Source organism: Ascaphus truei, unplaced genomic scaffold (genome assembly GCF_040206685.1).
Source record: "Ascaphus truei isolate aAscTru1 unplaced genomic scaffold, aAscTru1.hap1 HAP1_SCAFFOLD_689, whole genome shotgun sequence".
Lineage (NCBI taxonomy): Eukaryota > Metazoa > Chordata > Amphibia > Anura > Ascaphidae > Ascaphus > Ascaphus truei.
The window spans coordinates 127,962-148,125 of record NW_027457022.1 but is presented as its reverse complement, the minus strand read 5'-3'; the positions used below and the strand labels follow the sequence as shown (position 1 = coordinate 148,125).

At 50.1% G+C, this 20,164-nt stretch overlaps 1 protein-coding gene across 1 annotated transcript in view; it reads left to right on the top strand.

Annotated features, from left to right (window-relative positions):
- The window catches only part of LOC142485976 (integrin alpha-L-like), a gene marked incomplete at both ends in the record, with an annotated part of 190,777 nt that overhangs the window by 51,981 nt on the left and 118,632 nt on the right, over window positions 1-20,164 (top strand). The window contains 2 exons of the mRNA XM_075584632.1: window positions 1,889-2,039; window positions 2,586-2,653. Coding sequence (XP_075440747.1) covers window positions 1,889-2,039; window positions 2,586-2,653 — 219 coding nt within the window. The remainder of the gene's footprint in view (window positions 1-1,888; window positions 2,040-2,585; window positions 2,654-20,164) is intronic.

The window sequence follows — 20,164 nt, the reverse complement described above, 5'->3', positions numbered from 1 at the left end:
TCAGACGCTCTCTTCCTGATGCACTGTCCCATTGTTTCCCGGCTGTCTCTTTGACTTCCCATGGAAACTCTCTTTCTCTCGGTGGATGTCTTTCTCATTCTCCCTCCCTCTCTCCCTTCAGACGCGCTCTCTTGTCTCTTAGACGCTCTCTTCCTGATGCACTGTCCCATTGTTTCCCGGCTGTCTCTTTGACTTCCCATGGAAACTCTCTTTCTCTCGGTGGATGTCTTTCTCATTCTCCCTCCCTCTCTCCCTTCAGACGCGCTCTCTTGTCTCTCAGACGCTCTCTTCCTGATGCACTGTCCCATTGTTTCCCGGCTGTCTCTTTGACTTCCCATGGAAACTCTCTTTCTCTCGGTGGATGTCTTTCTCATTCTCCCTCCCTCTCTCCCTTCAGACGCGCTCTCTTGTCTCTCAGACGCTCTCTTCCTGATGCACTGTCCCATTGTTTCCCGGCTGTCTCTTTGACTTCCCATGGAAACTCTCTTTCTCTCGGTGGATGTCTTTCTCATTCTCCCTCCCTCTCTCCCTTCAGACGCGCTCTCTTGTCTCTCAGACGCTCTCTTCCTGATGCACTGTCCCATTGTTTCCCGGCTGTCTCTTTGACTTCCCATGGAAACTCTTTTTCTCTCGGTGGATGTCTTTCTCATTCTCCCTCCCTCTCTCCCATCAGACGCGCTCTCTTGTCTCTCAGACACTCTCTTCCTGATGCACTGTCCCATTGTTTCCCGGCTGTCTCTTTGACTTCCCATGGAAACTCTCTTTCTCTCAGTGGATGTCTTTCTCATTCTCCCTCCCTCTCTCCCTTCAGACGCGCTCTCTTGTCTCTCAGACACTCTCTTCCTGATGCACTGTCCCATTGTTTCCCGGCTGTCTCTTTGACTTCCCATGGAAACTCTCTTTCTCTCGGTGGATGTCTTTCTCATTCTCCCTCCCTCTCTCCCTTCAGACGCGCTCTCTTGTCTCTCAGACGCTCTCTTCCTGATGCACTGTCCCATTGTTTCCCGGCTGTCTCTTTGACTTCCCATGGAAACTCTCTTTCTCTCGGTGGATGTCTTTCTCATTCTCCCTCCCTCTCTCCCTTCAGACGCGCTCTCTTGTCTCTCAGACGCTCTCTTCCTGATGCACTGTCCCATTGTTTCCCGGCTGTCTCTTTGACTTCCCATGGAAACTCTCTTTCTCTCGGTGGATGTCTTTCTCATTCTCCCTCCCTCTCTCCCTTCAGACGCGCTCTCTTGTCTCTCAGACGCTCTCTTCCTGATGCACTGTCCCATTGTTTCCCGGCTGTCTCTTTGACTTCCCATGGAAACTCTCTTTCTCTCGGTGGATGTCTTTCTCATTCTCCCTCCCTCTCTCCCTTCAGACGCGCTCTCTTGTCTCTCAGACGCTCTCTTCCTGATGCACTGTCCCATTGTTTCCCGGCTGTCTCTTTGACTTCCCATGGAAACTCTCTTTCTCTCGGTGGATGTCTTTCTCATTCTCCCTCCCTCTCTCCCTTCAGACGCGCTCTCTTGTCTCTCAGACACTCTCTTCCTGATGCACTGTCCCATTGTTTCCCGGCTGTCTCTTTGACTTCCCATGGAAACTCTCTTTCTCTCGGTGGATGTCTCTCTCTTTCTCCCTCCCTCTCTCCCTTCAGACGCGCTCTCTTGTCTCTCAGACGCTCTCTTCCTGATGCACTGTCCCATTGTTTCCCGGCTGTCTCTTTGACTTCCCATGGAAACTCTTTCTCTCGGTGGATGTCTTTCTCATTCTCCCTCCCTCTCTCCCTTCAGACGCGCTCTCTTGTCTCTCAGACGCTCTCTTCCTGATGCACTGTCCCATTGTTTCCCGGCTGTCTCTTTGACTTCCCATGGAAACTCTCTTTCTCTCGGTGGATGTCTTTCAGTTGGGTAACAACTTTCGCAATACAAATATAAAAGATTACCTGGAAGGGTTTGCGTCTCGCCCGCCCGCGGAGCACACGGTCGTGCTGAAGGACTTCGCCGCTCTGCAGGACCTCTTCACTCAGCTGCAACGCAGAATTCTCTCTATCGAGGGTGAGGCTCTAGCAGCCCCCGGTGACCTGAGAGACGGCCCGGGACCCAGAGAGACAGCCGGTGACCTGAGAGACGGCCCGGGACCCAGAGAGACAGCCGGTGACCTGAGAGACGGCCCGGGACCCAGAGAGACAGCCGGTGACCTGAGAGACGGCCCGGGACCCAGAGAGACAGCCGGTGACCTGAGAGACGGCCCGGGACCCAGAGAGACAGCCGGTGACCTGAGAGACGGCCCGGGACCCAGAGAGACAGCCGGTGACCTGAGAGACGGCCCGGGACCCAGAGAGACAGCCGGTGACCTGAGAGACGGCCCGGGACCCAGAGAGACAGCCGGTGACCTGAGAGACGGCCCGGGACCCAGAGAGACAGCCGGTGACCTGAGAGACCGCCCGGGACCCAGAGAGACAGCCGGTGACCTTGAGAGATACATCCTATGACATTCAATCACATGAGACTGCTTGTGACTTGAGAGACTGACTTCTTTACCTGATTAGACAGCTCTCATCACATTGGCTGTCGCGGTCACATGATTTCCTCCACCCTCAGGTGCGGTTCCAGGGTCGAGTTTCTCCCGGGAATTTTCATCGGCTGGTCTGAGCGCGACCCTGTTACAGGTGAGAGAAAATCTGCCCGGCAACTGCTCACAACCGCTAATCTGCCCGGCAACTGCTGACAACCGCTAATCTGCCTGGCAACTACTGCTAACCGTTAATCTGCCCAGTTACCGCTGCTAACCGCTAATATGCCCGGCAACTGCTGCTTACCGCTAATCTGTCCGACAACCGCTAATCTGCCCGACAACGGCTAATCTGACCGACAACGGCTAATCTGCCCGACAGTCGCTAATCTGCCCGACAGTCGCTAATCTGCCCGACAGCCGCTAATCTGCCCGACAGCCGCTAATCTGCCCGACAGCCGCTAATCTGCCCGACAGCCGCTAATCTGCCCGACAGCCGCTAATCTGCCCGACAGCCGCTAATCTGCCCGACAGCCGCTAATCTGCCCGACAGCCGCTAATCTGGCCGACAGCCGCTAATCTGGCCGACAGCCGCTAATCTGCCCGACAGCCGCTAATCTGCCCGACAGCCGCTAATCTGCCCGACAACCGCTAATCTGCCCGACAACCGCTAATCTGCCCGACAACCGCTAATCTGCCCGACAGCCGCTAATCTGCCCGACTGCCGCTAATCTGCCTGTCAACGCTAACTACCACCCCCCGGGCACGCCTCCACTGCTGTGCCGGGGTTTTGTCTGGTTTGTGGGCAACACGAGCGTTACAGGATGAGATTCATGTTTGGGGTTTGTGCTGCGTTTCGCTAATAAATTAGTGGCGCACCCCACAAAGTAATCATTGAATGCATTTGCGATGTCAGTGGGGTTTGTCAGAGTAATATCCCCCTTAGTGATATTACTTGGTTGTTGATGGTTAGGAGGCTGGAATATATTGTTGATAACCTTCCAGAAGTTAGCTGGGTTTGATGTATTTTGGTGGAGATTGTCAGGGTAATATTGTGCGTTTGCGTGCCTTGTTTGCCTTGTGCACACGTTCCGCAGGCATCTGGAGTGATTGAGATCCTTGGTAGTGCCAGTTACTCTGTAGCTTTCCCACGAGGGGTCCCTGAGCTGGTAGAGGACTTAACTGTTGTAGGTTAAAGTTTCTAAATGTTCTAGTAACTGCTATGTAAAGCAGAGGAGCCAATAAACCTACACCTGAGACATGTCAGTGACACATATTACCGCCCTTATGGAGACGCCACATATTACCGCCCTTATGGAGACGGTACATATTACCGCCCTTATGGAGACGGTACATATTACCGCCCTTATGGAGACGGTACATATTACCGCCCTTATGGAGACGGTACATATTACCGCCCTTATGGAGACGGTACATATTACCGCCCTTATGGAGACGCCACATATTACCCCCCTTATGGAGACGGTACATATTACCGCCCTTATGGAGACGGTACATATTACCGCCCTTATGGAGACGGTACATATTACCCCCCTTATGGAGACGCCACATATTACCGCCCTTATGGAGACGGTACATATTACCGCCCTTATGGAGACGGTACATATTACCGCCCTTATGGAGATGGTACATATTACCGCCCTTATGGAGACGGTACATATTACCGCGCTTATGGAGACGCAACATATTACCGCCATTATGGAGACGCCACATATTACCGCCCTTATGGAGATGGTACATATTACCGCCCTTATGGAGACGCCACATATTACCGCCCTTATGGAGACGCCACATATTACCGCCCTTATGGAGACGCCACATATTACCGCCCTTATGGAGACGGTACATATTACCGCCCTTATGGAGACGGTACATATTACCGCCCTTATGGAGATGGTACATATTACCGCCCTTATGGAGACGCCACATATTAACGCCCTTATGGAGACGCCACATATTACCGCCCTTATGGAGACGCCACATATTACCGCCCTTATGGAGACGGTACATATTACCGCCCTTATGGAGACGGTACATATTACCGCCCTTATGGAGACGCCACATATTACCGCGCTTATGGAGACGCCACATATTACAGCCCTTATGGAGACGCCACATATTACCGCCCTTATGGAGACGCCACATATTACCGCCCTTATGGAGACGCCACATATTACCGCCCTTATGGAGACGGTACATATTACCGCCCTTATGGAGACTCCACATATTACCGCCCTTATGGAGACGCCACATATTACCGCCCTTATGGAGACGCCACATATTACCGCGCTTATGGAGACGGTACATATTACCGCCCTTATGGAGACGCCACATATTACCGCCCTTATGGAGACGCCACATATTACCGCCCTTATGGAGACGCCACATATTACTGCCCTTATGGAGACGCCACATATTACCGCCCTTATGGAGACGCACATATTACCGCCCTTATGGAGACGGTATATATTACCGCCCTTATGGAGATGCCACATATTACCGCCCTTATGGAGACGCCACATATTAACGCCCTTATGGAGACGGTACATATTACCGCCCTTATGGAGACGGTACATATTACCGCCCTTATGGAGACGCCACATATTACCGCCCTTATGGAGACGGTATATATTACCGCCCTTATGGAGATGGTACATATTACCGCCCTTATGGAGACGGTACATATTACCGCCCTTATGGAGACGGTACATATTACCGCCCTTATGGAGACGGTACATATTACCGCCCTTATGGGGACGGTACATATTACCGCCCTTATGGAGACGGTACATATTACCGCCCTTATGGAGACGGTACATATTACCGCCCTTATGGAGACGCCACATATTACCGCCCTTATGGAGACGCCACATATTACCGCCCTTATGGAGACGGTACATATTACCGCCCTTATGGAGACGGTACATATTACCGCCCTTATGGAGACGCCACATATTACCGCCCTTATGGAGACGGTACATATTACCGCCCTTATGGAGACGGTACATATTACCGCCCTTATGGAGACGCCACATATTACCGCCCTTATGGAGACGCCACATATTACCGCCCTTATGGAGACGCCACATATTACCGCCCTTATGGAGACGGTACATATTACCGCCCTTATGGAGACGGTACATATTACCGCCCTTATGGAGACGGCACATATTACCGCCCTTATGGAGACGCCACATATTAACGCCCTTATGGAGACTGTACATATTACCGCCCTTATGGAGACGGTACATATTACCGCCCTTATGGAGACGCCACATATTAACGCCCTTATGGAGACTGTACATATTACCGCCCTTATGGAGACGCCACATATTACCGCCCTTATGGAGACGCCACATATTACCGCCCTTATGGAGACGGTACATATTACCGCCCTTATGGAGACTGTACATATTACCGCCCTTATGGAGACGCCACATATTACCGCCCTTATGGAGACGGTACATATTACCGCCCTTATGGAGACGGTACATATTACCGCCCTTATGGAGACGCCACATATTACCGCCCTTATGGAGATGCCACATATTACCGCCCTTATGGAGACGGTACATATTACCGCCCTTATGGAGACGGTACATATTACCGCCCTTATGGAGACGCCACATATTACCGCCCTTATGGAGACGGTACATATTACCGCCCTTATGGAGACGGTACATATTACCGCCCTTATGGAGACGCCACATATTACCGCCCTTATGGAGACGCCACATATTACCGCCCTTATGGAGACGCCACATATTACCGCCCTTATGGAGACGGTACATATTACCGCCCTTATGGAGACGGTACATATTACCGCCCTTATGGAGACGGCACATATTACCGCCCTTATGGAGACTGTACATATTGCCGCCCTTATGGAGACGGTACATATTACCGCCCTTATGGAGACTGTACATATTACCGCCCTTATGGAGACGCCACATATTACCGCCTTATGGAGACGCCACATATTACCGCCCTTATGGAGACGCCACATATTACCGCCCTTATGGAGACGCCACATATTACCGCCATTATGGAGACGGTACATATTACCGCCCTTATGGAGACGCCACATATTACCGCCCTTATGGAGACGCCACATATTACCGCCCTTATGGAGACGCCACATATTACCGCCCTTATGGAGACGCCACATATTACCGCCCTTATGGAGACGCCACATATTACCGCCCTTATGGAGACGGTACATATTACCGCCCTTATGGAGACGGTACATATTACCGCCCTTATGGAGACGCCACATATTACCGCCCTTATGGAGACGCCACATATTACCCCCCTTATGGAGACGGTACATATTACCGCCCTTATGGAGACGGTACATATTACCGCCCTTATGGAGACGGTACATATTACCCCCCTTATGGAGACGCCACATATTACCGCCCTTATGGAGACGGTACATATTACCGCCCTTATGGAGACGGTACATATTACCGCCCTTATGGAGATGGTACATATTACCGCCCTTATGGAGACGGTACATATTACCGCGCTTATGGAGACGCAACATATTACCGCCATTATGGAGACGCCACATATTACCGCCCTTATGGAGATGGTACATATTACCGCCCTTATGGAGACGCCACATATTACCGCCCTTATGGAGACGCCACATATTACCGCCCTTATGGAGACGCCACATATTACCGCCCTTATGGAGACGGTACATATTACCGCCCTTATGGAGACGGTACATATTACCGCCCTTATGGAGATGGTACATATTACCGCCCTTATGGAGACGCCACATATTAACGCCCTTATGGAGACGCCACATATTACCGCCCTTATGGAGACGCCACATATTACCGCCCTTATGGAGACGGTACATATTACCGCCCTTATGGAGACGGTACATATTACCGCCCTTATGGAGACGCCACATATTACCGCGCTTATGGAGACGGTACATATTACCGCCCTTATGGAGACGCCACATATTACCGCCCTTATGGAGACGCCACATATTACCGCCCTTATGGAGACGCCACATATTACCGCCCTTATGGAGACGGTACATATTACCGCCCTTATGGAGACTCCACATATTACCGCCCTTATGGAGACGCCACATATTACCGCCCTTATGGAGACGCCACATATTACCGCGCTTATGGAGACGGTACATATTACCGCCCTTATGGAGACGCCACATATTACCGCCCTTATGGAGACGCCACATATTACCGCCCTTATGGAGACGCCACATATTACTGCCCTTATGGAGACGCCACATATTACCGCCCTTATGGAGACGCACATATTACCGCCCTTATGGAGACGGTATATATTACCGCCCTTATGGAGACGCCACATATTACCGCCCTTATGGAGACGGTACATATTACCGCCCTTATGGAGATGCCACATATTACCGCCCTTATGGAGACGCCACATATTAACGCCCTTATGGAGACGGTACATATTACCGCCCTTATGGAGACGGTACATATTACCGCCCTTATGGAGACGCCACATATTACCGCCCTTATGGAGACGGTATATATTACCGCCCTTATGGAGATGGTACATATTACCGCCCTTATGGAGACGGTACATATTACCGCCCTTATGGAGACGGTACATATTACCGCCCTTATGGAGACGGTACATATTACCGCCCTTATGGGGACGGTACATATTACCGCCCTTATGGAGACGGTACATATTACCGCCCTTATGGAGACGGTACATATTACCGCCCTTATGGAGACGCCACATATTACCGCCCTTATGGAGACGCCACATATTACCGCCCTTATGGAGACGGTACATATTACCGCCCTTATGGAGACGGTACATATTACCGCCCTTATGGAGACGCCACATATTACCGCCCTTATGGAGACGGTACATATTACCGCCCTTATGGAGACGGTACATATTACCGCCCTTATGGAGACGCCACATATTACCGCCCTTATGGAGACGCCACATATTACCGCCCTTATGGAGACGCCACATATTACCGCCCTTATGGAGACGGTACATATTACCGCCCTTATGGAGACGGTACATATTACCGCCCTTATGGAGACGGCACATATTACCGCCCTTATGGAGACGCCACATATTAACGCCCTTATGGAGACTGTACATATTACCGCCCTTATGGAGACGGTACATATTACCGCCCTTATGGAGACGCCACATATTAACGCCCTTATGGAGACTGTACATATTACCGCCCTTATGGAGACGCCACATATTACCGCCCTTATGGAGACGCCACATATTACCGCCCTTATGGAGACGCCACATATTACCGCCCTTATGGAGACTGTACATATTACCGCCCTTATGGAGACGGTACATATTACCGCCCTTATGGAGACGGTACATATTACCGCCCTTATGGAGACGGTACATATTACCGCCCTTATGGAGACGCCACATATTACCCCCCTTATGGAGACGGTACATATTACCGCCCTTATGGAGACGGTACATATTACCGCCCTTATGGAGACGGTACATATTACCCCCCTTATGGAGACGCCACATATTACCGCCCTTATGGAGACGGTACATATTACCGCCCTTATGGAGATGGTACATATTACCGCCCTTATGGAGACGCCACATATTACCGCCCTTATGGAGACGCCACATATTACCGCCCTTATGGAGACGCCACATATTACCGCCCTTATGGAGACGGTACATATTACCGCCCTTATGGAGACGGTACATATTACCGCCCTTATGGAGATGGTACATATTACCGCCCTTATGGAGACGCCACATATTAACGCCCTTATGGAGACGCCACATATTACCGCCCTTATGGAGACGCCACATATTACCGCCCTTATGGAGACGGTACATATTACCGCCCTTATGGAGACGGTACATATTACCGCCCTTATGGAGACGCCACATATTACCGCGCTTATGGAGACGGTACATATTACCGCCCTTATGGAGACGCCACATATTACCGCCCTTATGGAGACGCCACATATTACCGCCCTTATGGAGACGCCACATATTACCGCCCTTATGGAGACGGTACATATTACCGCCCTTATGGAGACTCCACATATTACCGCCCTTATGGAGACGCCACATATTACCGCCCTTATGGAGACGCCACATATTACCGCGCTTATGGAGACGGTACATATTACCGCCCTTATGGAGACGCCACATATTACCGCCCTTATGGAGACGCCACATATTACCGCCCTTATGGAGACGCCACATATTACTGCCCTTATGGAGACGCCACATATTACCGCCCTTATGGAGACGCACATATTACCGCCCTTATGGAGACGGTATATATTACCGCCCTTATGGAGACGCCACATATTACCGCCCTTATGGAGACGGTACATATTACCGCCCTTATGGAGATGCCACATATTACCGCCCTTATGGAGACGCCACATATTAACGCCCTTATGGAGACGGTACATATTACCGCCCTTATGGAGACGCCACATATTACCGCCCTTATGGAGACGCCACATATTACCGCCCTTATGGAGACGGTATATATTACCGCCCTTATGGAGATGGTACATATTACCGCCCTTATGGAGACGGTACATATTACCGCCCTTATGGAGACGGTACATATTACCGCCCTTATGGAGACGGTACATATTACCGCCCTTATGGGGACGGTACATATTACCGCCCTTATGGAGACGGTACATATTACCGCCCTTATGGAGACGGTACATATTACCGCCCTTATGGAGACGCCACATATTACCGCCCTTATGGAGACGCCACATATTACCGCCCTTATGGAGACGGTACATATTACCGCCCTTATGGAGACGGTACATATTACCGCCCTTATGGAGACGCCACATATTACCGCCCTTATGGAGACGGTACATATTACCGCCCTTATGGAGACGGTACATATTACCGCCCTTATGGAGACGCCACATATTACCGCCCTTATGGAGACGCCACATATTACCGCCCTTATGGAGACGCCACATATTACCGCCCTTATGGAGACGGTACATATTACCGCCCTTATGGAGACGGTACATATTACCGCCCTTATGGAGACGGCACATATTACCGCCCTTATGGAGACGCCACATATTAACGCCCTTATGGAGACTGTACATATTACCGCCCTTATGGAGACGGTACATATTACCGCCCTTATGGAGACGCCACATATTAACGCCCTTATGGAGACTGTACATATTACCGCCCTTATGGAGACGCCACATATTACCGCCCTTATGGAGACGCCACATATTACCGCCCTTATGGAGACGGTACATATTACCGCCCTTATGGAGACTGTACATATTACCGCCCTTATGGAGACGCCACATATTACCGCCCTTATGGAGACGGTACATATTACCGCCCTTATGGAGACGGTACATATTACCGCCCTTATGGAGACGCCACATATTACCGCCCTTATGGAGATGCCACATATTACCGCCCTTATGGAGACGGTACATATTACCGCCCTTATGGAGACGGTACATATTACCGCCCTTATGGAGACGCCACATATTACCGCCCTTATGGAGACGGTACATATTACCGCCCTTATGGAGACGGTACATATTACCGCCCTTATGGAGACGCCACATATTACCGCCCTTATGGAGACGCCACATATTACCGCCCTTATGGAGACGCCACATATTACCGCCCTTATGGAGACGGTACATATTACCGCCCTTATGGAGACGGTACATATTACCGCCCTTATGGAGACGGCACATATTACCGCCCTTATGGAGACTGTACATATTGCCGCCCTTATGGAGACGGTACATATTACCGCCCTTATGGAGACTGTACATATTACCGCCCTTATGGAGACGCCACATATTACCGCCTTATGGAGACGCCACATATTACCGCCCTTATGGAGACGCCACATATTACCGCCCTTATGGAGACGCCACATATTACCGCCATTATGGAGACGGTACATATTACCGCCCTTATGGAGACGCCACATATTACCGCCCTTATGGAGACGCCACATATTACCGCCCTTATGGAGACGCCACATATTACCGCCCTTATGGAGACGCCACATATTACCGCCCTTATGGAGACGCCACATATTACCGCCCTTATGGAGACGGTACATATTACCGCCCTTATGGAGACGGTACATATTACCGCCCTTATGGAGACGCCACATATTACCGCCCTTATGGAGACGCCACATATTACCCCCCTTATGGAGACGGTACATATTACCGCCCTTATGGAGACGGTACATATTACCCCCCTTATGGAGACGCCACATATTACCGCCCTTATGGAGACGGTACATATTACCGCCCTTATGGAGACGGTACATATTACCGCCCTTATGGAGATGGTACATATTACCGCCCTTATGGAGACGGTACATATTACCGCGCTTATGGAGACGCAACATATTACCGCCATTATGGAGACGCCACATATTACCGCCCTTATGGAGATGGTACATATTACCGCCCTTATGGAGACGCCACATATTACCGCCCTTATGGAGACGCCACATATTACCGCCCTTATGGAGACGCCACATATTACCGCCCTTATGGAGACGGTACATATTACCGCCCTTATGGAGACGGTACATATTACCGCCCTTATGGAGATGGTACATATTACCGCCCTTATGGAGACGCCACATATTAACGCCCTTATGGAGACGCCACATATTACCGCCCTTATGGAGACGCCACATATTACCGCCCTTATGGAGACGGTACATATTACCGCCCTTATGGAGACGGTACATATTACCGCCCTTATGGAGACGCCACATATTACCGCGCTTATGGAGACGGTACATATTACCGCCCTTATGGAGACGCCACATATTACCGCCCTTATGGAGACGCCACATATTACCGCCCTTATGGAGACGCCACATATTACCGCCCTTATGGAGACGGTACATATTACCGCCCTTATGGAGACTCCACATATTACCGCCCTTATGGAGACGCCACATATTACCGCCCTTATGGAGACGCCACATATTACCGCGCTTATGGAGACGGTACATATTACCGCCCTTATGGAGACGCCACATATTACCGCCCTTATGGAGACGCCACATATTACCGCCCTTATGGAGACGCCACATATTACCGCCCTTATGGAGACGCCACATATTACCGCCCTTATGGAGACGCACATATTACCGCCCTTATGGAGACGGTATATATTACCGCCCTTATGGAGACGCCACATATTACCGCCCTTATGGAGACGGTACATATTACCGCCCTTATGGAGATGCCACATATTACCGCCCTTATGGAGACGCCACATATTAACGCCCTTATGGAGACGGTACATATTACCGCCCTTATGGAGACGGTACATATTACCGCCCTTATGGAGACGCCACATATTACCGCCCTTATGGAGACGGTATATATTACCGCCCTTATGGAGATGGTACATATTACCGCCCTTATGGAGACGGTACATATTACCGCCCTTATGGAGACGGTACATATTACCGCCCTTATGGAGACGGTACATATTACCGCCCTTATGGGGACGGTACATATTACCGCCCTTATGGAGACGGTACATATTACCGCCCTTATGGAGACGGTACATATTACCGCCCTTATGGAGACGCCACATATTACCGCCCTTATGGAGACGCCACATATTACCGCCCTTATGGAGACGGTACATATTACCGCCCTTATGGAGACGGTACATATTACCGCCCTTATGGAGACGCCACATATTACCGCCCTTATGGAGACGGTACATATTACCGCCCTTATGGAGACGGTACATATTACCGCCCTTATGGAGACGCCACATATTACCGCCCTTATGGAGACGCCACATATTACCGCCCTTATGGAGACGCCACATATTACCGCCCTTATGGAGACGGTACATATTACCGCCCTTATGGAGACGGTACATATTACCGCCCTTATGGAGACGGCACATATTACCGCCCTTATGGAGACGCCACATATTAACGCCCTTATGGAGACTGTACATATTACCGCCCTTATGGAGACGGTACATATTACCGCCCTTATGGAGACGCCACATATTAACGCCCTTATGGAGACTGTACATATTACCGCCCTTATGGAGACGCCACATATTACCGCCCTTATGGAGACGCCACATATTACCGCCCTTATGGAGACGCCACATATTACCGCCCTTATGGAGACGGTACATATTACCGCCCTTATGGAGACTGTACATATTACCGCCCTTATGGAGACGCCACATATTACCGCCCTTATGGAGACGGTACATATTACCGCCCTTATGGAGACGGTACATATTACCGCCCTTATGGAGACGCCACATATTACCGCCCTTATGGAGACGCCACATATTACCGCCCTTATGGAGACGGTACATATTACCGCCCTTATGGAGACGGTACATATTACCGCCCTTATGGAGACGCCACATATTACCGCCCTTATGGAGACGGTACATATTACCGCCCTTATGGAGACGGTACATATTACCGCCCTTATGGAGACGCCACATATTACCGCCCTTATGGAGACGCCACATATTACCGCCCTTATGGAGACGCCACATATTACCGCCCTTATGGAGACGGTACATATTACCGCCCTTATGGAGACGGTACATATTACCGCCCTTATGGAGACGGCACATATTACCGCCCTTATGGAGACGCCACATATTAACGCCCTTATGGAGACTGTACATATTACCGCCCTTATGGAGACGGTACATATTACCGCCCTTATGGAGACGCCAAATATTAACGCCCTTATGGAGACTGTACATATTACCGCCCTTATGGAGACGCCACATATTACCGCCCTTATGGAGACGCCACATATTACCGCCCTTATGGAGACGGTACATATTACCGCCCTTATGGAGACTGTACATATTACCGCCCTTATGGAGACGCCACATATTACCGCCCTTATGGAGACGGTACATATTACCGCCCTTATGGAGACGGTACATATTACCGCCCTTATGGAGACGCCACATATTACCGCCCTTATGGAGATGCCACATATTACCGCCCTTATGGAGACGGTACATATTACCGCCCTTATGGAGACGGTACATATTACCGCCCTTATGGAGACGCCACATATTACCGCCCTTATGGAGACGGTACATATTACCGCCCTTATGGAGACGGTACATATTACCGCCCTTATGGAGACGCCACATATTACCGCCCTTATGGAGACGCCACATATTACCGCCCTTATGGAGACGCCACATATTACCGCCCTTATGGAGACGGTACATATTACCGCCCTTATGGAGACGGTACATATTACCGCCCTTATGGAGACGGCACATATTACCGCCCTTATGGAGACTGTACATATTGCCGCCCTTATGGAGACGGTACATATTACCGCCCTTATGGAGACTGTACATATTACCGCCCTTATGGAGACGCCACATATTACCGCCTTATGGAGACGCCACATATTACCGCCCTTATGGAGACGCCACATATTACCGCCCTTATGGAGACGCCACATATTACCGCCCTTATGGAGACGGTACATATTACCGCCATTATGGAGACGGTACATATTACCGCCCTTATGGAGACGCCACATATTACCGCCCTTATGGAGACGCCACATATTACCGCCCTTATGGAGACGCCACATATTACCGCCCTTATGGAGACGCCACATATTACCGCCCTTATGGAGACGCCACATATTACCGCCCTTATGGAGACGGTACATATTACCGCCCTTATGGAGACGGTACATATTACCGCCCTTATGGAGACTGTACATATTACAACCCTTATGGAGACGCCACATATTACCGCCCTTATGGAGACGGCACATATTACCGCCCTTATGGAGACGGCACATATTACCGCCCTTATGGAGATGCCACATATTACCGCCCTTATGGAGACGGTACATATTACCGCCCTTATGGAGACGGTACATATTACCGCCCTTATGGAGACGGCACATATTACCGCCCTTATGGAGACTGTACATATTGCCGCCCTTATGGAGACGGTACATATTACCGCCCTTATGGAGACTGTACATATTACCGCCCTTATGGAGACGCCACATATTACCGCCTTATGGAGACGCCACATATTACCGCCCTTATGGAGACGCCACATATTACCGCCCTTATGGAGACGCCACATATTACCGCCATTATGGAGACGGTACATATTACCGCCCTTATGGAGACGCCACATATTACCGCCCTTATGGAGACGCCACATATTACCGCCCTTATGGAGACGCCACATATTACCGCCCTTATGGAGACGCCACATATTACCGCCCTTATGGAGACGCCACATATTACCGCCCTTATGGAGACGGTACATATTACCGCCCTTATGGAGACGGTACATATTACCGCCCTTATGGAGACGCCACATATTACCGCCCTTATGGAGACGCCACATATTACCCCCCTTATGGAGACGGTACATATTACCGCCCTTATGGAGACGGTACATATTACCGCCCTTATGGAGACGGTACATATTACCCCCCTTATGGAGACGCCACATATTACCGCCCTTATGGAGACGGTACATATTACCGCCCTTATGGAGACGGTACATATTACCGCCCTTATGGAGATGGTACATATTACCGCCCTTATGGAGACGGTACATATTACCGCGCTTATGGAGACGCAACATATTACCGCCATTATGGAGACGCCACATATTACCGCCCTTATGGAGATGGTACATATTACCGCCCTTATGGAGACGCCACATATTACCGCCCTTATGGAGACGCCACATATTACCGCCCTTATGGAGACGCCACATATTACCGCCCTTATGGAGACGGTACATATTACCGCCCTTATGGAGACGGTACATATTACCGCCCTTATGGAGATGGTACATATTACCGCCCTTATGGAGACGCCACATATTAACGCCCTTATGGAGACGCCACATATTACCGCCCTTATGGAGACGCCACATATTACCGCCCTTATGGAGACGGTACATATTACCGCCCTTATGGAGACGGTACATATTACCGCCCTTATGGAGACGCCACATATTACCGCGCTTATGGAGACGGTACATATTACCGCCCTTATGGAGACGCCACATATTACCGCCCTTATGGAGACGCCACATATTACCGCCCTTATGGAGACGCCACATATTACCGCCCTTATGGAGACGGTACATATTACCGCCCTTATGGAGACTCCACATATTACCGCCCTTATGGAGACGCCACATATTACCGCCCTTATGGAGACGCCACATATTACCGCGCTTATGGAGACGGTACATATTACCGCCCTTATGGAGACGCCACATATTACCGCCCTTATGGAGACGCCACATATTACCGCCCTTATGGAGACGCCACATATTACCGCCCTTATGGAGACGCCACATATTACCGCCCTTATGGAGACGCACATATTACCGCCCTTATGGAGACGGTATATATTACCGCCCTTATGGAGACGCCACATATTACCGCCCTTATGGAGACGGTACATATTACCGCCCTTATGGAGATGCCACATATTACCGCCCTTATGGAGACGCCACATATTAACGCCCTTATGGAGACGGTACATATTACCGCCCTTATGGAGACGGTACATATTACCGCCCTTATGGAGACGCCACATATTACCGCCCTTATGGAGACGGTATATATTACCGCCCTTATGGAGATGGTACATATTACCGCCCTTATGGAGACGGTACATATTACCGCCCTTATGGAGACGGTACATATTACCGCCCTTATGGAGACGGTACATATTACCGCCCTTATGGGGACGGTACATATTACCGCCCTTATGGAGACGGTACATATTACCGCCCTTATGGAGACGGTACATATTACCGCCCTTATGGAGACGCCACATATTACCGCCCTTATGGAGACGCCACATATTACCGCCCTTATGGAGACGGTACATATTACCGCCCTTATGGAGACGGTACATATTACCGCCCTTATGGAGACGCCACATATTACCGCCCTTATGGAGACGGTACATATTACCGCCCTTATGGAGACGGTACATATTACCGCCCTTATGGAGACGCCACATATTACCGCCCTTATGGAGACGCCACATATTACCGCCCTTATGGAGACGCCACATATTACCGCCCTTATGGAGACGGTACATATTACCGCCCTTATGGAGACGGTACATATTACCGCCCTTATGGAGACGGCACATATTACCGCCCTTATGGAGACGCCACATATTAACGCCCTTATGGAGACTGTACATATTACCGCCCTTATGGAGACGGTACATATTACCGCCCTTATGGAGACGCCACATATTAACGCCCTTATGGAGACTGTACATATTACCGCCCTTATGGAGACGCCACATATTACCGCCCTTATGGAGACGCCACATATTACCGCCCTTATGGAGACGCCACATATTACCGCCCTTATGGAGACGGTACATATTACCGCCCTTATGGAGACTGTACATATTACCGCCCTTATGGAGACGCCACATATTACCGCCCTTATGGAGACGGTACATATTACCGCCCTTATGGAGACGGTACATATTACCGCCCTTATGGAGACGCCACATATTACCGCCCTTATGGAGACGCCACATATTACCGCCCTTATGGAGACGGTACATATTACCGCCCTTATGGAGACGGTACATATTACCGCCCTTATGGAGACGCCACATATTACCGCCCTTATGGAGACGGTACATATTACCGCCCTTATGGAGACGGTACATATTACCGCCCTTATGGAGACGCCACATATTACCGCCCTTATGGAGACGCCACATATTACCGCCCTTATGGAGACGCCACATATTACCGCCCTTATGGAGACGGTACATATTACCGCCCTTATGGAGACGGTACATATTACCGCCCTTATGGAGACGGCACATATTACCGCCCTTATGGAGACGCCACATATTAACGCCCTTATGGAGACTGTACATATTACCGCCCTTATGGAGACGGTACATATTACCGCCCTTATGGAGACGCCAAATATTAACGCCCTTATGGAGACTGTACATATTACCGCCCTTATGGAGACGCCACATATTACCGCCCTTATGGAGACGCCACATATTACCGCCCTTATGGAGACGGTACATATTACCGCCCTTATGGAGACTGTACATATTACCGCCCTTATGGAGACGCCACATATTACCGCCCTTATGGAGACGGTACATATTACCGCCCTTATGGAGACGGTACATATTACCGCCCTTATGGAGACGCCACATATTACCGCCCTTATGGAGATGCCACATATTACCGCCCTTATGGAGACGGTACATATTACCGCCCTTATGGAGACGGTACATATTACCGCCCTTATGGAGACGCCACATATTACCGCCCTTATGGAGACGGTACATATTACCGCCCTTATGGAGACGGTACATATTACCGCCCTTATGGAGACGCCACATATTACCGCCCTTATGGAGACGCCACATATTACCGCCCTTATGGAGACGCCACATATTACCGCCCTTATGGAGACGGTACATATTACCGCCCTTATGGAGACGGTACATATTACCGCCCTTATGGAGACGGCACATATTACCGCCCTTATGGAGACTGTACATATTGCCGCCCTTATGGAGACGGTACATATTACCGCCCTTATGGAGACTGTACATATTACCGCCCTTATGGAGACGCCACATATTACCGCCTTATGGAGACGCCACATATTACCGCCCTTATGGAGACGCCACATATTACCGCCCTTATGGAGACGCCACATATTACCGCCCTTATGGAGACGGTACATATTACCGCCATTATGGAGACGGTACATATTACCGCCCTTATGGAGACGCCACATATTACCGCCCTTATGGAGACGCCACATATTACCGCCCTTATGGAGACGCCACATATTACCGCCCTTATGGAGACGCCACATATTACCGCCCTTATGGAGACGCCACATATTACCGCCCTTATGGAGACGGTACATATTACCGCCCTTATGGAGACGGTACATATTACCGCCCTTATGGAGACTGTACATATTACAACCCTTATGGAGACGCCACATATTACCGCCCTTATGGAGACGGCACATATTACCGCCCTTATGGAGACGGCACATATTACCGCCCTTATGGAGATGCCACATATTACCGCCCTTATGGAGACGGTATATATTACCGCCCTTATGGAGACGGTATATATTACCGCCCTTATGGAGACGGTATATATTACCGCCCTTATGGAGACGGTATATATTACCGCCCTTATGGAGACGGTACATATTACCGCCCTTATGGAGACGGTACATATTACCGCCCTTATGGAGACGGTACATATTACCGCCCTTATGGAGACGGTACATATTACCGCCCTTATGGAGATGGTACATATTACCGCGCTTATGGAGACGGTACATATTACCGCGCTTATGGAGACGGTACATATTACCGCCCTTATGGAGACGGTACATATTACCGCCCTTATGGAGACGGCACATATTACCGCCCTTATGGAGACGCCACATATTACCGCCCTTATGGAGACGGTACATATTACCGCCCTTATGGAGACTGTACATATTACCGCCCTTATGGAGACGCCACATATTACCGCCCTTAT